Below are 19,982 nucleotides of genomic sequence, written 5' to 3' on the forward strand. Positions count from 1 at the left end.
GTATTCCAGCTTTCTGGAATCCAGCCCGGAGCCATGAAGGCGAAACTGCCCTAAGATTAGGTATTTATATGAAAGAAAGTTAGATCAATGTAGCAGTAACTGAAATAAAGACCATTTGTAATTCTAACTTGATTCCTGATACAACAACAAAACATCTCAACAAAAGTATCATTAACTTCACAGGGCGATAGTGAAATGAAAAGCAGAGACACTACATCTCAATTTTCTTTCAAGTCGCTAAGAGTTTTTTAACTTTCAGATAATTTTGAAGGGTCTTTTTATCGATTTACTTCTTTCAATACATGACAGAGAAAATCTAAAGGATCTAACGGCTAATCTAGACACAAAAAGGACCATGACAGTGAACAGCAATCGACTTTACATAAGAACAGGACAATATATCCATATTCTGCCCACAATAATTATACCCACAATCAGTTTTTTGCATCTTTTTGTACTGCATCAACACGCTCTTCTTTCTCTCCACGACATATGACACATTTGTACTGGGCCGAGCTGTCTTTTGACAATTCCTGATACTTTCGGTCGTCAATACCATCACAATCTATCGAAAAACGAAAAAGATTCCAATGTAACCGTTGGATGAACTTGCGTGAATAAGCCTTTAAAATTCAGTCATATGAGAAACTACAATGCTTAGATAGCTACTTATTACCAGTCATCCAAATTATGATAGAACATCCTTTCTTTTAAACGAAAATGTTGATAATCAAAGCTAATTTAATCTATATTGCAAAATTTACAGATTCATTATAAGATTAGTGTAGTCTTTTTTCTAACGAGGTACATGCGATAACGAGGTACATGCAATAACGAGGTAACCTGAAAAGGTCGAATATAACTAAAATAATTTGCAAATTTCAATCCTCATCAGAGTAAAGATATTTGTCCAAGAAACAATAAAGGTATGCAGAAAAGCTTGTTTTGTAAATAGACAGGAATTTATAACACAAACAAATCAATCCTTTTTATAAAATTATTGGCCTTCCTTCTTAGATGGCAGTTGCAATGGGGTCACAGCTTATGATACAGTTGTACTGATCGCCGAATGATTAAACAATAAGTCATAGTATAAAATCGTTTGTATAAATGAAAAAAAATATCGCATACGATAAGAACTTTCTTTACAAGACAGTAACTCTTTGGTTAATTGGAATATTTTCATTGTTTATGTTCCAGTATGATAATCCTTTTTTATGATCATCATGTCTACTGGCACGAAAAATTACCTGTGTGAATCCATCGATCACAAGAATCGCAGCAAACCATTGGCAAATCTTTTTCATCACTCCGGTAAACCTTTAGACAGACCGGGCAAAAGTTTCCTGACCGGAACAATCTGCAAATAAAGTAAAAATGCTAAAAAATATCATCAGGGCGAGAAACGCAGATAAAATGCTATTTAACTTTTTCTTCATAGCTGTCAGATAGAGCTTAACACGTAGAGAATTCATGTCACATGATTCCAGAGATCTTTCTTTACTTTCAGTAACGGTTTAGGAGACCCACAATGCCTGGGGTACGCTATCCTGGCCCAAATACTTGTAAATCTAGTACATTACTCAACGCGGTCTTTATTTAACCGTTCAAGAATATCTATATAAATACCTAGACACGAGAAGGAAATACGGAGCTCCAGGCTGCCTCCTTTGATGCGTACTATTTATATAGCAAATTAACCATTTGGTGAGTTGCATCTAACTAAACGCCTAGTTTGAAACTCATTATCGTGCACTACTACCGACTAACTAGCCTACAAATAATTTGGCGTCTGTCCATAACTCCTTTAGGTTATTTTAACAAACTGGCTTTGGATAACTTTGAACTGCTACACACTTTTTGTACAAGAATACTATGAAACTTTCTTCAGTTATTCTTATTATTATATTCCCTCGATATTCTTAAGAGAATTTCGTCTTGAGTCTGCATATATTCTTAAAATGTTCATATTTACATGTATATCAAATCTGAATATCAAATCTGATACAGTTTTAGGGTAACATATTTAAAGGAAATCTTACATCATTATGAGGAAATGATGGAACGAAAGAAAAATTCAAGTTATTATAACATTAAGAATATTTAACAATCATGAAGTTTCAAACAACAACACAATGTTTAGAAATGAACAGCCTAGTGGAAGATGACGATGCAGAATAACACAAATCGTTTTCTGATAGGCATTGGAAATTAGGACAGTGAAATTCTTTAACTTAGATCATATGAAAACAACATAAAAACAGGATGAGTGGGCAGTAAACTGCCTGGTTGGATGTCATCAATGAGGTTAGGCTCTATTCATAAGAAACAATTGATAAACAATGACTTCGTGAGATTCACCAAAAAATTTCCAGGTTTCTATTCATGGGAATGCTAATTTGGAAACACGAGTACAAAGTTCTATAAAGAATCGCGAAGAGCATCAACAATGATTTGTGATCTTAACAGAAATAATTCATAACTACCATGAATAAGATGCAGCATATTCACTGCTGAGAAACGCTTGGCAAACGTTACGTTACGGACAGGGCAATTGGAGTGGGTGTTACGGACAGGGCAATTGAAGTATAGACAATAACAATACGGCAACACGGCCGTATTCAAAACTTGGAATTAAGCAAGTATAGAGTGTTACGACACCAAAGCAACCTCCAAGTATATTCATTGAAGTAGTAAATTAGCATCTAGCAATTTATTCTCAGAAATATAACACAAGCGCAAGCCTTATCTTCCCGACAAGAAAACAAAGCTAGTTTCAGGATATCGTAAAAAGAAAAGATTCTGGCTGTCAAAAACTGCTTTATCAATAATCAGACCCAAAAATGCCTTTGAACATCTGATGTGCTCAAAAGTTTGTGAACAATTCAGATTATGCTATTTGATATGAGACATGTTTGCAAAAGTAAAATAAATCCGTTCATTTCTAGACGCAAAAAGCGCCTGCGCCAGAAAATAAAAAACTTCTTTCTTATCATCAGTGTAACACACAAGCTTTGGAAAAGTAACAAAATGTTTGTTTCTTAGCCTCCGATTTGAAAAAAATCTAAGCAACGCTTTGCGAATTGGCTTGATTGTAGTTCATTTTTTCTTGCGATAAGAATAAACCCTACATAGGGAAAGGAGAAAGTGATAAATTTCTGCTACTGCTAATAAAATGACGTACTTTGAGCACTTATGACAGTGATATTGTAGAAATTCTGCATCTCCTCCATCTTTTGGTTTTTTGAACTGAAAGAAAAAATGATGCGTACTTTTTCACTTTTATTTTTAACTTCCCTATATGTTATTATTGTTTATCTTAAATTACTTTAAGAAGGGTTGCCCTTCAACAAAAGCTGTTTTCAAGAGGCCTTCGGATATTCGGATAGAAACATTACATACAATCTAACAAAACAAATTAAAAAGCTATTAGTTGAATTGAATTATGAAAATTAATTTACAATATTTCAAACTTTGTATAAGAATATGAAAACCCACAATAAAATAAGAAAGATAAAGTGATATACTGTATATTACTCAAAAAGGACTTCTCCCATCCAGCCCCCTCACCCCCCCCCCCTGAATGTAACAGGATCGCTGTATACTTCTGTAACCTCTTCCCCTTATAAGTATTTAATTCGCATGCGTGGTAGCCAACTGTCACTCAACAATTGTATTTAGCATTTCCGTTTTAAAGAATATAAATAGATTGATTTTGTACTTAAAGGGGCTTTTTAATAATCAAGAAAATGTGAGAAACTATGAAGTTTTCTTCATCTAAATCCTAACGCGACTCGAAGTACTGTCACAAGAAATGCAACCATTTAAAAATGAGAGTGGTAGTACTACTTTAGATGTGAGAAAAGTGAGCGCCAACCCGCAATTTCATGGGTAGAAGGTGAGGAAACTTCCCTCTTTCACCTCACTTTAGCGATTACTGGAGCCACTATGAAATAAAGGGAAATTTTACTCGTCCCAAGTGCCGGAACAAAAAGAACTCCCAATTTTTAACTTCACATCTGTCTTAACAACAAAACAATGTTAATTTTAGCGAAATTCATCAGGTTTAACTATTATCAGTATGTGGAGGAACACTCCCAATTCAACCATCTAGCCAATCTCGACGCGGTGTTGCGTGTATGTGGAATGGGTACTGCACTGACCACTATGCCCAACCCGCGAACTACATAAAGTACATTGTACACCACTTAATTGCCGTTTTTTGTCAAATTTGTATTGAATGTAAAAAATGTATTGAGCCTGCTTTTACTGAAACTTTCTCATAAATCGATTCATATGTACGTGATTTTTCTTTGACACAGATTTATCTTGTATACTACCAACATTTCCAAGGCAATACAAAAGCAGTTACAAACTTCGTGTATGGGACTTCATTACTAACAAAATTAATTTTTTATACGTAATGAAACGGAAACATAAGACGAGAATAGATTCTTAGCGGGATACCTCCTCGCGCCACTTTCCAGGTGCGCCATCCGGGCACGGCTGCCGAGAAAGGCAAGAAGCACATTTACCACACTTATCGCACACCCAACGACCTGCGAGAGAGAAAAAGAGAGTATCCTTTACACTGTAAATGTTCATAAAACTCATCAAATTTAGAGGTATTTCATCACATTTTGCCCTCTTTGCCAAAACAATCATCAGAGGACGGGAAACGGTAACACACAAAAGCAACCATTTATTTACACTGCCATCTAACATTTAACAATAGAATGAATGGGTCATAATGCAGAACCATACCATGACGTCACTGCGTAAAGCCAAGCTAGATATAATAGGGTATGGAATGAGGAATATTCCATAAAGGGAAACATGTTATAACCTAATTTGGAAGCTTGTGATGCTCATCTATCTTACTTTCAAGATGGACGATTATTTGATAGGCATCTTGAAAACAAATTTATAAAAAGTTCACCATTAGGAATAACCTGGATTTATCGGCTACACAAGCGTTTAAGAGATTTTACAACGACATGAAATACCATTAATATTGCACAAAAATTCACTTTAAAGTTGCATGAGACATCGGTGACATCTATGAGATTTATGACATCTACATGCATTGCTAGCATGAAACCAAAGCGCTGGTACCATGTTAAAAATAGCATCAAACAGACAAAGCCATTTCCCGAGAGAGCAACATTACAAACGTAGCAACAAGCAAACAAAAGAATCCAACATAATCTCAGTAAATCGAACCACAGATAACACAAAATGCTTTTGCATTCCCCCCGAAAATACGTTCGAGCTCTGGATAACTCGAACAATCGGTAACTCGAACACTATTCATCTTACAGGGTGGAGTTATCGGAATAATACTGTATTTACGTCAGAATCGAGACAATTGAAGATCCCAGAAATTGATGTCTTTTTCAAGGCCATGTTTTAATCTTTTGAAAAGCTTTGAAATTTTTAACTCATTGGCCACAACGATGAGCGCTATTCTTGCACTGAAGTTCAATCACCTGCTCTTAGAACAAAACCAAGAGGTAAATCCTATAGGTTAATGAATTGTTAATGAATGAATTGGACTATAGACCAGAATAGAAACACTATAGAAGTCTGTAAAGATTCAAATATGAGAAATTATAGAAGAAAAGACACTCACCGTCAGGGATACTCTTCAAGCCAACACAATAACTGTGATACCCACGGTCGCAGTTATCGCAAAACATCATATGTTCCTGAAATTAAGAGTCATACCTGTGTCAATTTTTCTTATTTATTCCGGCAGGTGAATTTAAAAACAGAGATCTGAAACGAAGTTCTTAGAAAAGGTAAGCTGAGATAAACGTTTCATGAAATGGGCTTGTACAAACTATATGCAGATAGAGTATTTACTGTAATATGAAATAGAAAAATACAAACGGGTTTTAAAACCAGTACAAAGGATTCTGAAATAAAACTTTCTGATGATGAGAAAGCATTTTAGATTGACGCATGTGTTCTGATACAAGTCGTAAACTAAAACACGCAGGCTAGACTGAAAACGATACCCTTTGACTTTGTTTACTAATGACTATTCAACTTTGGCATAGAGAATAAATATGAGCCAGACGATATTTTTGGTATGATTCCAATAGCAATACTTTTTGTGGCAAAACATGATAAGTGTTGGGAGAAGACTTAATTACATGAAAACGCAGAGTTGCAAGCGGAGTGTAGTTCTAGGTCGCTGATGAGGTAAGTTGGTGGAAGATATCCCAAGCGCTAAATGCCATGCAAAGGTTTAGCATTTTGAGATCAGAGTGTAGAGAGATTTTTTGGAACCAAATCTACTAGAATCCATAAAAATGCATTCATATTTAGCAAACTTAGAACGCAGCATTGCTTATATACAAAGTTAGTTGGGTTCATGCACCAACAAAACGGGAATATTGCGCAATCGATACAAATATTTTGATAAAGGACAATACAAAAGTATCTAGATCAAAGTATTTATTGGTTTAAGCTTTCTTAATGCATGTGCACAAATACCAAACAAATAAAACGTTAAGTCCAGAATAAATGCCCCCCCCCCACCGCTTATTAATTTTTCGAAAAAATCTACCCACGAGATCCTTATTCCGACTAATATTATCATACTGTTCTGTCATAAATACGCTTACTTTTTATTTTAATAAACACTTTCTTTGTAATATTCCAGGTTTTAATGAGAAACCTACAAACGGCAAAACTCCATCGCTTACTCACCAAACCTATGCCGTCTACTTTCACCCTAAGTTTAGCAACAATGCACAATAACTTAGTAAATTTATAGACGCCTAATTTCAAATGCGAGCAATCTGCTTCAAAAATCAATGAAAACCCTAATATTCTTATATAAAGGGACTGCTAGCCATTCATCCCGTTAATTATTCTAGACTCGAGAGGTGCTATCCATATCATTTCAAACGAGGAAAATAAGAGCTAACCTCATCATGTGGATTGCTACAGAGTGTGCATGTTTTGCATTCCATGCATTGCCAGGCATACGTTTTGATTACTTCAACTAGCTGCCGATTCATCTCCAAGCACGAAGGATGCCCTTGAAAGAAAATGTTTTATGATTAGTTTGTTAATGCAAAGAAATATTCAAATTCAGAACCTACCCGTGGAAAGAAAAAGTGGTCATAGTTTTGTAAATAATTGTACATAATATCATTTTACTACAGGCACGCCGGAGCTAGGAGGCTGGGCGCTCGTGGCCAGTGGCGGACACTTTGGCGGGCGAGGGGGGCCGGGGTGGCTTGAGGGGTGGCTGGGGTGGCTTGAGGGGTGGCTGGGGTGGCTTGAGGGGTGGCTGGGGTGGCTTGAGGGGTGGCTGGGGTGGCTTGAGGGGTGGCTGGGGTGGCTTGAGGGGTGGCTGGGGTGGCTTGAGGGGTGGCTGGGGTGGCTTGAGGGGTGGCTGGGGTGGCTTGGGGGCTGGTGGTCCCCTCACCTATTAATGTTGTTGCATCAAAGATGATTGTTAGAAAAACATTCCATTGATAAATGTTTGTAGCAATTCGCGCCTTTCGTGATAAGCAGGTCTAAGAAAAATAGAACTGACAAAAAATGAATTAAATACGTCCTTGATTGGATATAATAATCCACTCATCATCGTCATTAAAAGTTGTAGAAAAAGGAAGGACAACTCCATTTTCAAATGTGGATTCCAGTGAAAGCCACCAACATGTGGCTACAAAATCTATAAATGTAAACAAAGTGTGACTGTATGTAGAAGTGAATAAGATACTATTGATTTCTTCAGTTTCAATCGATATAACTCATCAACAGCGCCCATTTTTGAAAAAAACAAAGCGCTCAAGAGATACCTATTTCCCGCCATACTTCAAACGAGACTCATTAGGATAAAGAGGCTATTGACTAGCAGCCATCGTGACAAATCGCAGTCGCTGGTGACGAAAATCACCAGTGGGTGAAAGTTTTTGGGGAGGGATAGACTAAATCTGGTCCAAGTGGATGCTATGACGGCAGTAGAATCTGTCGTTTCAGCGTCATTGTTAAACAAACGTATATTAAATTTCAATTTGGTTGAAAGATGAAGCCAATGACTGGAACTTGCCTGGGAACAGAAATGGCCTAGAATCAAACGGAAAAATTGGCCTTAACAGTGTGAATTTTGAAAGAAAAAATTGTCCGTCTCGTAAGAGAAAACCCAAATTATCAGGCAGTCATATGGCTCACACAAATCATATAATCAGTCTTTCAAACTTTTGTTTTCCCAACTCCTCTTTGTCTGAAAACCAAGAAGAGATACACATACCACTATTTTCGCAGAAAGAGCAATGCACAAAATCCTCTGGTAGGCCCTTCTTGTTCGACTCAACGCCCTTCAAGCAGATTCCACAAAAAGAATCATTTTGAATTCCAACCTGAAAAACAAGTTTATTTTAACTTGCATTTAAACATCACAAAAATTGCATCAACTCAGCTGCCTAAATTGGAAAAAATCACAATCAGAATGAAAATAACACAGTTTCTCTCTATTACCGGGACGAGGCAATTTTAGAAGCTGAAATAAACTAAGAACAAGTAAAGCGGACACAAAGAAGTTGGTTATTAAGTATTGAATTTGGATTTATCATCTTTTTGGATTTGCGCATGGTTCTATTTTGATGTAAATTTCCAAAGCTGCACATTCAGAATAGAAATTTGAAGCAACACACATTTTTCGAAAACTTTTCCAGTATAAATGCCACAATAGATTTTCAATGATAGCTTGCTGTCCAAAAGGAGACACTAGGAAAAAGTCCTTAAAAAGAGGCCACGAGTAGGTCACAAAGAAAATATTTGCTTAGTTAGCAGTAATAGAAATGCTTGCTTTAACAAAATAAAAAATCATAATCATTTCCATTATAATAATTTCCTCAACTGTTACCTTATTTCTATGTCTTGGTGGGCCAGTATTATTTTTGTCTCTTAGCGCTCTTTTAATAGGAGGTCCATCAGAATCTGAGTTCCCACCATTATCCGAGGAGCCTCCTTCATCATCACTGCTGCTTTGGGTGTTGGAATCTGAATTCTGAAAATACCAATTCACAAAATACAGCCACTATGCAAAATACGAGCCTCTCCCTATATTGGATGGAGGGTATGTTAACAAACCTTCCCTGGAGGGAAAGTTAATCACATCTCGCTAAGGATTAATCATTGTTTGGTCATTCTTATTCAATTAGGCATCAAATATTCAGTTTAAATGAACTGAAACGAGCTTCTCGCTACAACGCTGCTCCAAATTTGAAAACTTTGTATTTTGCAAATCCTGTAGATGTCATTGATAACAGTGCTTCAGTAATACTAATACTCTTGCTCTTAATTAAATTCAAGAAATTAGATGTTGCGATTTCCAACGAATGAATTCTCTTAAACTATAACGATTCTTCAAAATTCCTATAAACTGCAAATTTATCCTAACTTTTGTCTGCTACTTTACATGGATTGTAAAAATATGTGTTTCATATTGATTTAAATATCTAATGATCAGAGGAACTTCAAATTAAAAGGTTTATTGTTGTCACTGAAGTAAGATGAGCTAGCCTGAAATGACTTCAGCGATTAATTTAAATGGGAAATGGTTTCATGTTAAGAAAAAAAAGACACGCAAAACAACATCAACGCCTTACGATTTGACTGTAATCGCGCTCAATGTGCATTTGGTTGTTCCTACCGGAAGACCATTGTGCAGTTATCGTTGAAAGTGGCAAAGATCGCAGCTCATCTGGTGAGTATCTGGAACATAAATTGGGATAATAATGACATAGCTATTTGAGTTGAAGGCTGGGATACGCTTGAATATATCTTTAACGTGTTGCAATGACAGCTTTGGAAATGCAAAGCAGTTGTCTGGGTAACTCTATATAAGTTTTCTAAGCAGCTGCGTAAATGCAACTTTGAACTAGACGCAAGTTAACCTGGCCGCTGGGACGCAGAAAACGCCGGGCGGCCGAAGGTATTGGTCACACCTGATGACCATGCATGTGATAGAAAGGGAGAGTTTTTATAACATTTCACTATACACTTTGCTGGCATAGCATTTTAATATCAAAACATGGGCAGCAGAAAAAATTGCAAGGCACTGTAGGTAGCTATGCAAAGATCCACACGATCTCAAAATATAAACTGCTTGTATAAAACACACAGATGTCAGCAAAAAAATATTTTTCTCAGGAAAGACTAAACATTTCTACACATTTCCTATTCTTTGGTTTTCCCAAAGACGGCAAATTAACACCATTTCGCGCACTGCAATTTCTGATTATGTCGTACAGGCATCTCCCAGAGTTTAAGGGCCTGTTTCCATAGGCGGGATCCATCAGAACAATTACCTGCATTGTTCATCAGCTATTCATAAACATGACTTGATTTGATGGTCAGCTCGGTCAGGTGAGATCCACGAAAAAGATAGACGGATCTCGCCCGACTGAGAACAATCAACCTTTTTGTTGACTTTGATTTTACATAGAGGAGGCTAGCCCGGTCAGGTGATACGGAAACGAAAGTTCAACGCGTGCGCAACTATAACAAGCTCAAGCCCAACTGTTTTGGTAAGCTCAAGTCAAGACGGCTGCGAATCAAGCTTCACAAAGATCAAAACAATCTAGAGAAGACTGGAGATCTGTGGACATGTGTTGGGGCGTTGAAAACAAATATGGAGTTTCGAGGATTTGAATTGCCTTTAAATCAAAGCCAGCTTGGACATTCAATGAACTGTAGCTTCATAGCGAAAAAATTAGAGAGTTCTTGAAAGGCTTTTGTTGCTTGGTTAATATAATTTTACAGACTTAAGGTAGCTGGTGTTTTACAGACAAGACTGAAATAGCTGGTGTAGCAGCGTTTGTATTTGCAGTCACCTGAAGTGATCCAGGGTCTTTCACGTGATAAAGCCCCAATGCAAGTTTCTTTCTCTGCACTCAAAGCTCAATAATTTGGAGAATTCGGATCTGGGGCTATGTGAGGCTTCAATTCTGCCAGGCTGGTGGAGAATTCCATGTAAACGCTCGAAAAGCTGGAGGACCTAGCCGGGCTAGCCCATCTCTATGTATGTAAACAGCCCTAAGTCTCCCAGCCTGAGGCGTCATAGTTTTTCAGAACAGACGTCACAATATGTGTAACAAATTTAAACTACAAAAAGAAACAATATTTGTATACATACATTTTAAAATATTCTTGAAATTGTCCAGGCATTAGAGAAACAGGATGCAGATTTCGTTTTCTTTTTTCGGGGCTGACTATTTTCTGAGCTTTCCTCGGCACTTGAATACTCTATAAAAGCAATGATTAGTATGTTGATTACGAAGGCCAGTTCTAGAAAGATAAAGATCTTTAATGGCTGACTGACAGTTTCAAAATAAAAAACATGCGACAATGGCGAAAAAGCTATTCAGATTAAGCCCGCTCTTTATACACTGGCTGTAGTAGACTTTATTGGAGCTGAGAGCGGGTGGCACTTTCCTTGGAAATTTGGGGTTTTAGGATGTAGTCTACGGGAATTCTACAAGAGATTTACAAAAATAAAATGAGTAAGAAATATTTTATTGGTTTTTTTACACAGTTAAACAATTCTAATAAGACATGGTGCGCTAAAAATACATGGATGGGAAAATGGGGCAGCAGTGTTCCCTTCAGCCGAAATAAAAAAGGGTGGAGGGTGGTGTTATGTCGGCATGAAACTAGGAGAAAGAGGCAGCTGGCATGATTATTGTACTACAACGCTGCAATACATTTTATATAAATGCAAGGAACTATGTATTTAAAAAAATCACCTAATGTCAAACGTGACTTGAATTGAGAAATTAGGTTACAATGCAGTTATAGGAAACGGGTAACTCGCTACGTATAGCAGAGGACCTTAGAAACACGATCCTCGACACAAAAGCTTATCCTGCAAAGCTGATTATGTATCAGATAGGATTGCTACCATTTCAGTATCAATATTATAATTGAGCAAAAGTTTTCAATGAAAACAGAGAGATCAAGCAGTCGAAATCTAAGTCACTCATCACAGCGTGGCAATGATGAGATCAAATTTTAAATATTGAAATGGTAAAAATTATGTCCTCGTATTTATTTGATATGGGGACACAATAGTTATAACAATATTAAATGATAAACAAAAACAAAAACAATATAAAATGATAAACAACCAGATACCCAGAGCCAAAAAAAATTTATTCTAAAGTTTGTTTGTTGCTATCCCATAACCAGGTACGTTCTTCAATTAAGAATCCCGCTTAATAAAGTTGTCTATGCTTTTCATAGACTACTTATGAACAAGGTGCTGACAACGTGTATACACAGTCTGCAAAATAGCATTAGCTTCAACGCAAGCGAGTTGGCCAACTGGAAACAATCTACTTATAAGACATACTTTTATGGTCATAAGGCATTGTTAGCAGCGAAAACAGGGAAACAATGAGCTACTTTTGATCGGATATTCAAGCTAAGACAACGGTTTACATCTGATAATATCAATATCCAGTTGAAGCCGATTAGGTCCTCGGTGTTAGAGCGAAGCATTTGAATGAGCAGTCGTTGAAATGGCAAATTCAGTTGAAAACCACACATCTGCTGTTTCTAAAAATGATACGATTTACCTGATATTTGACAATTCTAGAAAGTTTGTTGTGGGAAAAGCTGTGGAATTTCACTTTGCAACGGCAAGCGAAGATTTGTCCTTGTTAAAGATAAATGTACTCGGACCGTCAAGATGCAAGATAAAGCACTATACACTAAGAGATGGTCTGTATGGGGTTTCATTTGTGCCACTTAACCCTGGCAGCTACATGATCATAATCAAATGGAATGGAGCCGAGATATCTGAAAGTCCTATCATATGCAGCGTAAGTGAAAAAGAGCAATTTTTCTCCAGAAGACCATTATTTCGACGGGCTAGCTACGCAACACCGTCAACTGCACCCCTTCCAAGAAAGTTTAGGACATGAACAACACGTTGTGAGGAAAATGACTGCCAAGACGAACATAAAGCTCTTTGCAAATGTATTTACAAAAACATTTTTCGACATTTGTATTTAGGTAAAGCAAATAAGCAAGATTTCAAGGATGCAAGACAAAGCTTGTTTCTATTTCCTCGAGCATGAATCGATGATTACCAGTGTTGTGTGTTTGTATCCAGTATCAGGCTTTCACACGATCAAGCAAGGGTAATTTATCTAGTTCGACTCGATGAATGTTGGCCTACATAAACGGATTGGATTTTTTGGAGCTGCATTCATTTTCTATATTTGTTTGGGGTCCTATAAGTTTATTGTCAAATCTTGAAAGTGTGATTGACAGCCGGTCTAATCAAATTTGAAACATATGCATTTTTTTAACTATAATATCAAAGCTTAATCAGCAACATGCATCAATGAATAATTTTTTAGAGAAACCATCAGAGTAAAGAGAAATTTGAAGTTTTTAAAGACGAAATTACTTATGATATTATATCATCTAAAAGTAATGCAGTATATTACATTCGCTGGGAAATTTTAATGCCGAACATTGCTTTCCACGCAAAACAACACAAGTTGAGATATGGTCAATGCTAGGGCACCACGAAAAGCATCGTGATGCTGGGCCAACAAATACTCGGAATTTCATTCAGCTAACTAGTTTTAAGACTTGGATGTTATCAAATAGAACCGTATTTCCATAAAGGAGATTGAGAATCCAAGTAATCAAAACATACCTCGAAATTGCAAAAATCTAAAACATGTATTAACGGATAACCGCAAGCAAAACATCAACTCTTGGCACCTAGTCAATAGTAATGTACGCTAGGTTAGAAAACAGGTTCAGTTTTGGCTGCTAGTAGGTTGACTTTTCGAGGTGCAAATTTGCAAGTGAGATTAAAAAAAGGCTGCGTGCTCGATTTCTTGGTTTTGCCAAATGAGGAAGGTTTGGACTGCATGTTTGGATCCTGAAACTTGTGTGTAACTACAATTGGGTGCAAGTTTCCCAACCAGAAATCTAAATTTTCAACGTCTTTTCTAGCATTAAAGCAAAGGGAGTAATCTGAGACAAAAACATTCATCTAAAAGTCAGAAGTCCTAAGTTCTAATAAAAGGTAGCATTGAAACACTTACCTGAGTTTGCATATCAAAATAAGCAGATCGTTCTTCCTTTCTATCCTGGTTTAAATGTGAATTGTACTCAGCAGCATCTTTAATCGCCTTTTTTACGTAAGAAGCAACTTTGCTTGAATTTTTTACCATCATCTGAGAGTGCTGGTTGTCTATAATCTTCTTTCTGTCTCTTTCGTGTGCCATTTGTAAGTACTCCTAATGTAATTAGCATGAAATTAGCATTGGGCTGAAATTGGCATTGAAAAGACCTAAGTCTGAGAATGCATCCCTTGCCACAAAATTCAGGGCCACTATGTTCATATTGGTTTTCCAACAACTAATTAGATTTTGCAGAAGGATTTCTAAATTTATCATGCCTTGTTCAAAAAATCATTTAGAAAGTCTCATTAAGGTTTCGAGACTTCGAGACTGCCAAATAAAAGTTGCTCTTTGCTACTTTCTTAAAAGTTGCTTTTTCTCAAATATTAAATATTTTGACCCTTTTGGTTTCAAACTATAGACTAATGTCTAATGGCCTCACAAAAATGGTTTGAATCTCATTGACTGTGATGCTCTGGAAGGAGATTCAGAAAGGGCCTAGGCATCCCGTGCGGTAGGGCAGAGGAGGGAATAGGCAATTATAAAGTCTAGTTTTTTAGAAAATATAATATTTCCAGGTGATAGCTGTGTAATTTGTTTGGGCAAAATAATTGGCAACTTAAATATTAAAATGAGTCATTGTGTTATTAACGAAAGCTTTGTAGGGAGTAAATTAGGGGGTGGGCATCTTTAGCGGTAGGCCGGTGGTGGGAAATAGGTGATGTTTTACGGCAGATATTTTACAAACTTTTCGTATTCTGCTTGGGGCTCCGATATTTGAGCCAAACAAATACTATAGAAGCTAAGTTTGAAAAAACTTCTTTGTAAAAACGTAAATATTTTTCCCTGCCAAAAGAATGGGGGTAGGTTTTGCTCCACAGCAACTGTGTTTTTGTTTAAAACAATGAAAAATCAAGCTCAAACTGGAGAAAGGTGATTGGCTAATCGCATTTTGTAAACAAACCTGCTGATTGGTCTAGAACAAAATGTGCTCTTGATAATGTTTCCGGTAATCTTCAAAGTTTGCGGTACCAAAAAAACTTATTAAAAAATTAGTTCATAATTATGCGAGTCCAGATATAAGCTTGAACCAGCTTCTTAGAAAAATGACGGATATGTCTGAACTTTGTAATCATGAAATTGAACAAATGTCAAAAATATTGCAGGAAGCTGCCTACTTAAAAATATGCAATTCTATTAAAAGCAGTTTTCAAATATCTTGGAGAACTTATAATAAAGAGAGGACACTGTTATGCCTAACCAAAAGGTTGGGCTTATAAATGACAGAAGAACTTATAAATGTTACTAAGAATATATGAATAAGAAGAAGGTCATATTCTTCATTTTAAGTCAATCTCTTCTGTGAACGAACTTTGGAACGTACAACCATGCTGATTTCATTGAAGTATTTAGGCGACTCAAAAAGCAAGATTTATGCTTTAAACAGGCACTGCAAGAATTGGATTCAAGAAAGTATGCTTAGTGAAAATATGAGCAAGTGTCACCAAAGGGCAGGACTCAAACCTGTTTCAAAACTGTTTGGGTTTTGAAAACGTGACTGGGTGGCTCAGTGGTAGAGAAACTAAAAGTTGTAACACACACAATAAAGCTAAAGGCCATTGCACAACCGGCATGCTTAGCAGCAACTGCCTTGAGAAATTTTCTCTGTTATGCATTTTCATGCAGTATGATACTGGGCCGGTTTTGAATATATAGTCGCAAAGCATGCCGGTTGTGCAACAGCCTTTAAGTTTCAAGGCTCAAAAAGTGAAACATTCAGCAAACCTGGTATTTTTTTGGATACTTTTCGGCCAGTAATTCCACAACATCTTCACTTTTTAATGTGATAAAATCTAGAATTTAAAAGTTAACAGAAGTTCAGTTCTTTTCATTGTTTTTGTTCTTCTTACAAAAGACAGTAAGCAAATTAACATTAATCAATAGAAATCAGTGGATATTTTTCTGCTCAACAGTTGTTATTGTGCTTTATTGATATGAGACATAGGATTTGCTAAGGGACTTTAGCTGGGGGTTCTACCTAGCTAGTGTTGTTAAAATGTGCTGACTGGGAGGGGCTTTTAAAGGACCTGATATGAGGCATGTTCACAAAGGAAGGTTTAACTGAGTGCTTACAACAAAACTTATTTCACATCTTTTTCAAGTTAATGGTTGCCATATCAGATAACAAGAGCAAATCAATGGTGACGTTAACAGAATCTTGAATATCACAAAAATTTTAACATATGAGCGCAGTGAGTCAGAGAGTCAGAAAATAACCATCAGAGCTCAATGACTTATGATAATAACATTTTGCAAATTATTATAATTATGATACTGATGATGATGAACATAATGGCTTTTTATGATCTGGTAATAGATAAAAGTGTTAATCGTAATCAGACGATGATGATCATGGTGACGATACCCTTAACCTTATTTTGGGAATTTTTTGCGCTTACTATCTCAAAACTTGACATGGTAAACATCTCAAGCACAGAAAATTATAAAGTTCATAACTATTCAGAGAGAAATAGAGATTTATACCATCTTTACACTGGTCTTCTGTGATCAGACCATTCTGCAACAAGAAATTCTTTTCTTCTTTTGATACTGGTCGTCCTTGGACTCCTATTTTGAAAAGATATGATTCAATAAAAAAAACTGCAATGCCCTGGGAGCATTATATTTAGAGTAATCATCAATCATTTTGTTATAATCAACTTTGAAAAAAGTAACATATGTGTCAATAAGATCTTTAGCAGGTGTGCTGTTATTTGTCCACCTGACCACCACAAGTTCTACAAAATTTTCTACAAGTCTAATAGCCTTTTTCAGTTTTTTCCAGTCTAACAGTTTACCAAGTCATCCTTTTTTGTTTTTAGCGTAACTTTGATTGTTTCCATCTTTTAGGACATCAAACAAACTGAACATTTTGCCAAAACAATCCTCCCATACCCCACTGTCAACTCTAGCCTCCTGGCAACATTTCTATCTATACCTAAATTAGGGTCAAATCACTTTGTGAGTTGAAATGAGAATGACAAAGGCAGTGATTATTTGACAATGCTGGAACATCTGGAGCAAAACTCTATTACATCAGACCAGAGTTTACTTTTGATGAGTACTTTTAACTCTTATATCTACAGTCAACTGATGAACTAATTAAACAAGAAATTTCAGGGCTTTCAATGGGGGGCGGGCAATAGCATTCGAGCGTGCAATCACGCACCTGAGGCTACCTTTGAGAGTGATTAGCAGTGCGCTCAGTGATAAATATTTCCCTTGTTGAGAAGCAACTTAGAACTGTCCTTTTCTATACACCATAAAGCATATATACACATCTAAATAGATAAGGCTGTAAGGTAATACAATAAATTTGGCTGGATTACTTCAAAATTTAATGCTTACCTAATTTCATTTCCAAGGGGGGTGAGTCCAAAAAGGCTGCAACATGATCTCTTAAAATGAAAAAACCACCCTCTTTTGAAGAAGGCCATTGGTACTCAACAATATTTGATTGAGGTAATTTCTCCATTGCTCCCTTTTTCGACATTCTTGTAGGTTGGTAAATGATTTCCCAATGAAGCTAGAAAATAACAAATTGGATTCAGCTGCAGCATAACATATCTTTCTGACATGAGCTTAAAAGTTTAATGTGCAACAAATTCTAAAATATATCAATAGAAGAAAACAATGAATTGGTATATTGAATTACAATATTATGTTCTTGGATGGGACCTTTACAAATGGATACTGGTACATGGAAAATTTAAGCTGAAGAACTTTTGACCAAAATAAGACTCAAATTTTGAGCATTCCAATATAATGTATAAGAACTGAGGCTAAGTTTTTCAAATGGCGCATACCAACTTCAATATGTATATTTAAATTCTATCATCAATTTTTGGCTAATATGAAGACAAAAAGTTGATGATGAAGACAAAAATCTAAGAATGACTAGTTTGTCCAAACAATCTAAAGCTTCTACAATAAAGGTGAGCCAAGAGGCTTGATCCACTTTTGATGCATCAGTCAAGATTTTTGCTAGAACCACCTCTAACATAACATATGGCACATATTTAACTATATTCAACAAAAGAACAAATTATTATATTACGCTCAGTAGCGTAGCCAGGTCGATAAGCTTGAAAGGAGCAAAGGCAAGATGAGCAAGGAAAAATTGGGGGTCCACACCCTTTTGAATGTCAGAAAAGGCCCTTTTTAAAATTTTCTTTGGACATTTAGGGGAACCCTACCTCCTTTTGCCTCCCCCTTGCTATACTATTGGTTGTGCTCTTTGTTGAAAAAGCAAATCATTAAGGTTAAGCATAGGTATTGAAAATTTAAGCATTTAAGTTGGGTGGTCGAGCTGATTCTTTTTAGTTTCATTGTGTGGCTAAATTCTAGCATATTTTTTCCAATTTTTTCCATCTCAATAGCTCATGTAGAAAAAAGTTTTTATATTTAAAAGCATTTTCTTTAGCGGTTCTTCTTGGAATAATATATAGCAAATAACTGCAAAAAGGAGAGAGATGGGTGGCACATGTTACTCAAAAGAAACACCCTTTGGCCGGTCTGCAGAGTATGGCACTTTTCGACGAGATCTCCGGTGTGCACGAGCAAAAAGCCTGGTGTGCCGGTGTGCACCACCAAAAATTTATGGTTTGCTGGTGTGCACCAGCTACTAAATTTTCCCTTGTTGTGGTCAAAGTTTTCAATTTGCATTTCACCGTAAAAATGCGAAGGAGCCTGCCTCACGTGCCTTCTTCTTTTGCCCACCCTTTCTTCTTCTTGTCTGGGTCATTCCAATAGAAGCCACAGAATTATCTATGGGACCACACCCAGCCACGCCCATATTAGTGGCCACACCCAAAAATACCCGGTGTGCAACAGGTTTTGCACAAATATATATCCGGTGTGCACATGCCATACTCTGCAGACTGGCCCTTTGGCATGCCATGGCAGTACTTTTTAATGTTTCTGAAATGGCTGATGATATGAACAAGAAATTGGTATCTAAGTAGAAAAAGGAATGAAATTTCCAAAAATGATTCTTAAAATAGAATTTATTGCCATGGTGATTTATAACATTTATATCTCTGCGTTGTTGACTGAGCTGTACCACCAGTCGGGGTTGGATTGATACATTTTTCAACTACCAATTTTTAAACATTTCGAGAGGTCGCAACTTTAGCTCATTTTTATGTACGATGATTTCTGGGTTCATTATTTATAAGGTTTGGCGGGAACTTTTTGAGCTCGATTAGATTGGATTTCATTGTAAGATTGCAGTCTGGCATTTTCTATGGTCGTCAATTCAAACTTTGAATGACAAAGCCATGAAGCTACAACAATTACCAATTGAAATCACACCAATAAACTTGAATTCGCTACTTCCAAGGATAGAGGAAGTCTACCAAAACAATAACTACAATGTTGACAGTAGTAGTGTATTTGAATGGGCCTAAAATTAAATTTTTTACATTAATGCATTTTATTGTTTTCAAAATATATTGACGCGAACACCTTTCTAGCTCTGCAAGAAAAGAATACATTCGTTACCTTAAATCACCAACAGTCTACATTCAAATCTGTTCTCCGTCTTCAAACTCAACTGTCAAAACAAAGGAAAGGTGTGCACAAAGTTCTATTGAAATGGCCTCGTTTCCAAATGCTCGAGATCCTCTTTGTCAATTTTCAAAAAACAATTATCAATTTTGAAGGCCATGTTTACCTTTGTGATAGGGCTCCAACACAGGTTGAAAAGTTGGGGGGCCAAGGGGAAATTTAGCACCCATTACAAAAGATTTT

The 19,982-nt window shown here is 36.5% G+C and overlaps 1 protein-coding gene across 1 annotated transcript; it reads right to left on the reverse strand.

Annotated features, from left to right (window-relative positions):
- Nucleotides 1-114: 114 nt before the first annotated feature.
- LOC135681645 (PHD finger protein 10) lies at nucleotides 115-19,827 on the reverse strand. Its single transcript, XM_089111917.1, has 15 exons — nucleotides 19,734-19,827; nucleotides 17,580-17,757; nucleotides 16,716-16,799; nucleotides 15,957-16,024; nucleotides 14,094-14,288; nucleotides 11,162-11,271; nucleotides 9,633-9,738; nucleotides 8,888-9,031; nucleotides 8,273-8,381; nucleotides 6,939-7,051; nucleotides 5,633-5,708; nucleotides 4,468-4,559; nucleotides 3,185-3,249; nucleotides 1,251-1,360; nucleotides 115-565 (listed from the first exon to the last, which is right to left on the reverse strand). Exons 2-15 carry the CDS (start codon nucleotides 17,722-17,724, stop codon nucleotides 435-437), a joined length of 1,548 nt encoding a protein of 515 aa, XP_088968043.1. The 5' UTR covers nucleotides 17,725-17,757; nucleotides 19,734-19,827; the 3' UTR covers nucleotides 115-434.
- Between the last annotated feature and the right edge of the window lie 155 nt (nucleotides 19,828-19,982).

The sequence above is a fragment of the Rhopilema esculentum genome, chromosome 12 (genome assembly GCF_057945365.1).
Source record: "Rhopilema esculentum isolate cy_ngs chromosome 12, ASM5794536v1, whole genome shotgun sequence".
Lineage (NCBI taxonomy): Eukaryota > Metazoa > Cnidaria > Scyphozoa > Rhizostomeae > Rhizostomatidae > Rhopilema > Rhopilema esculentum.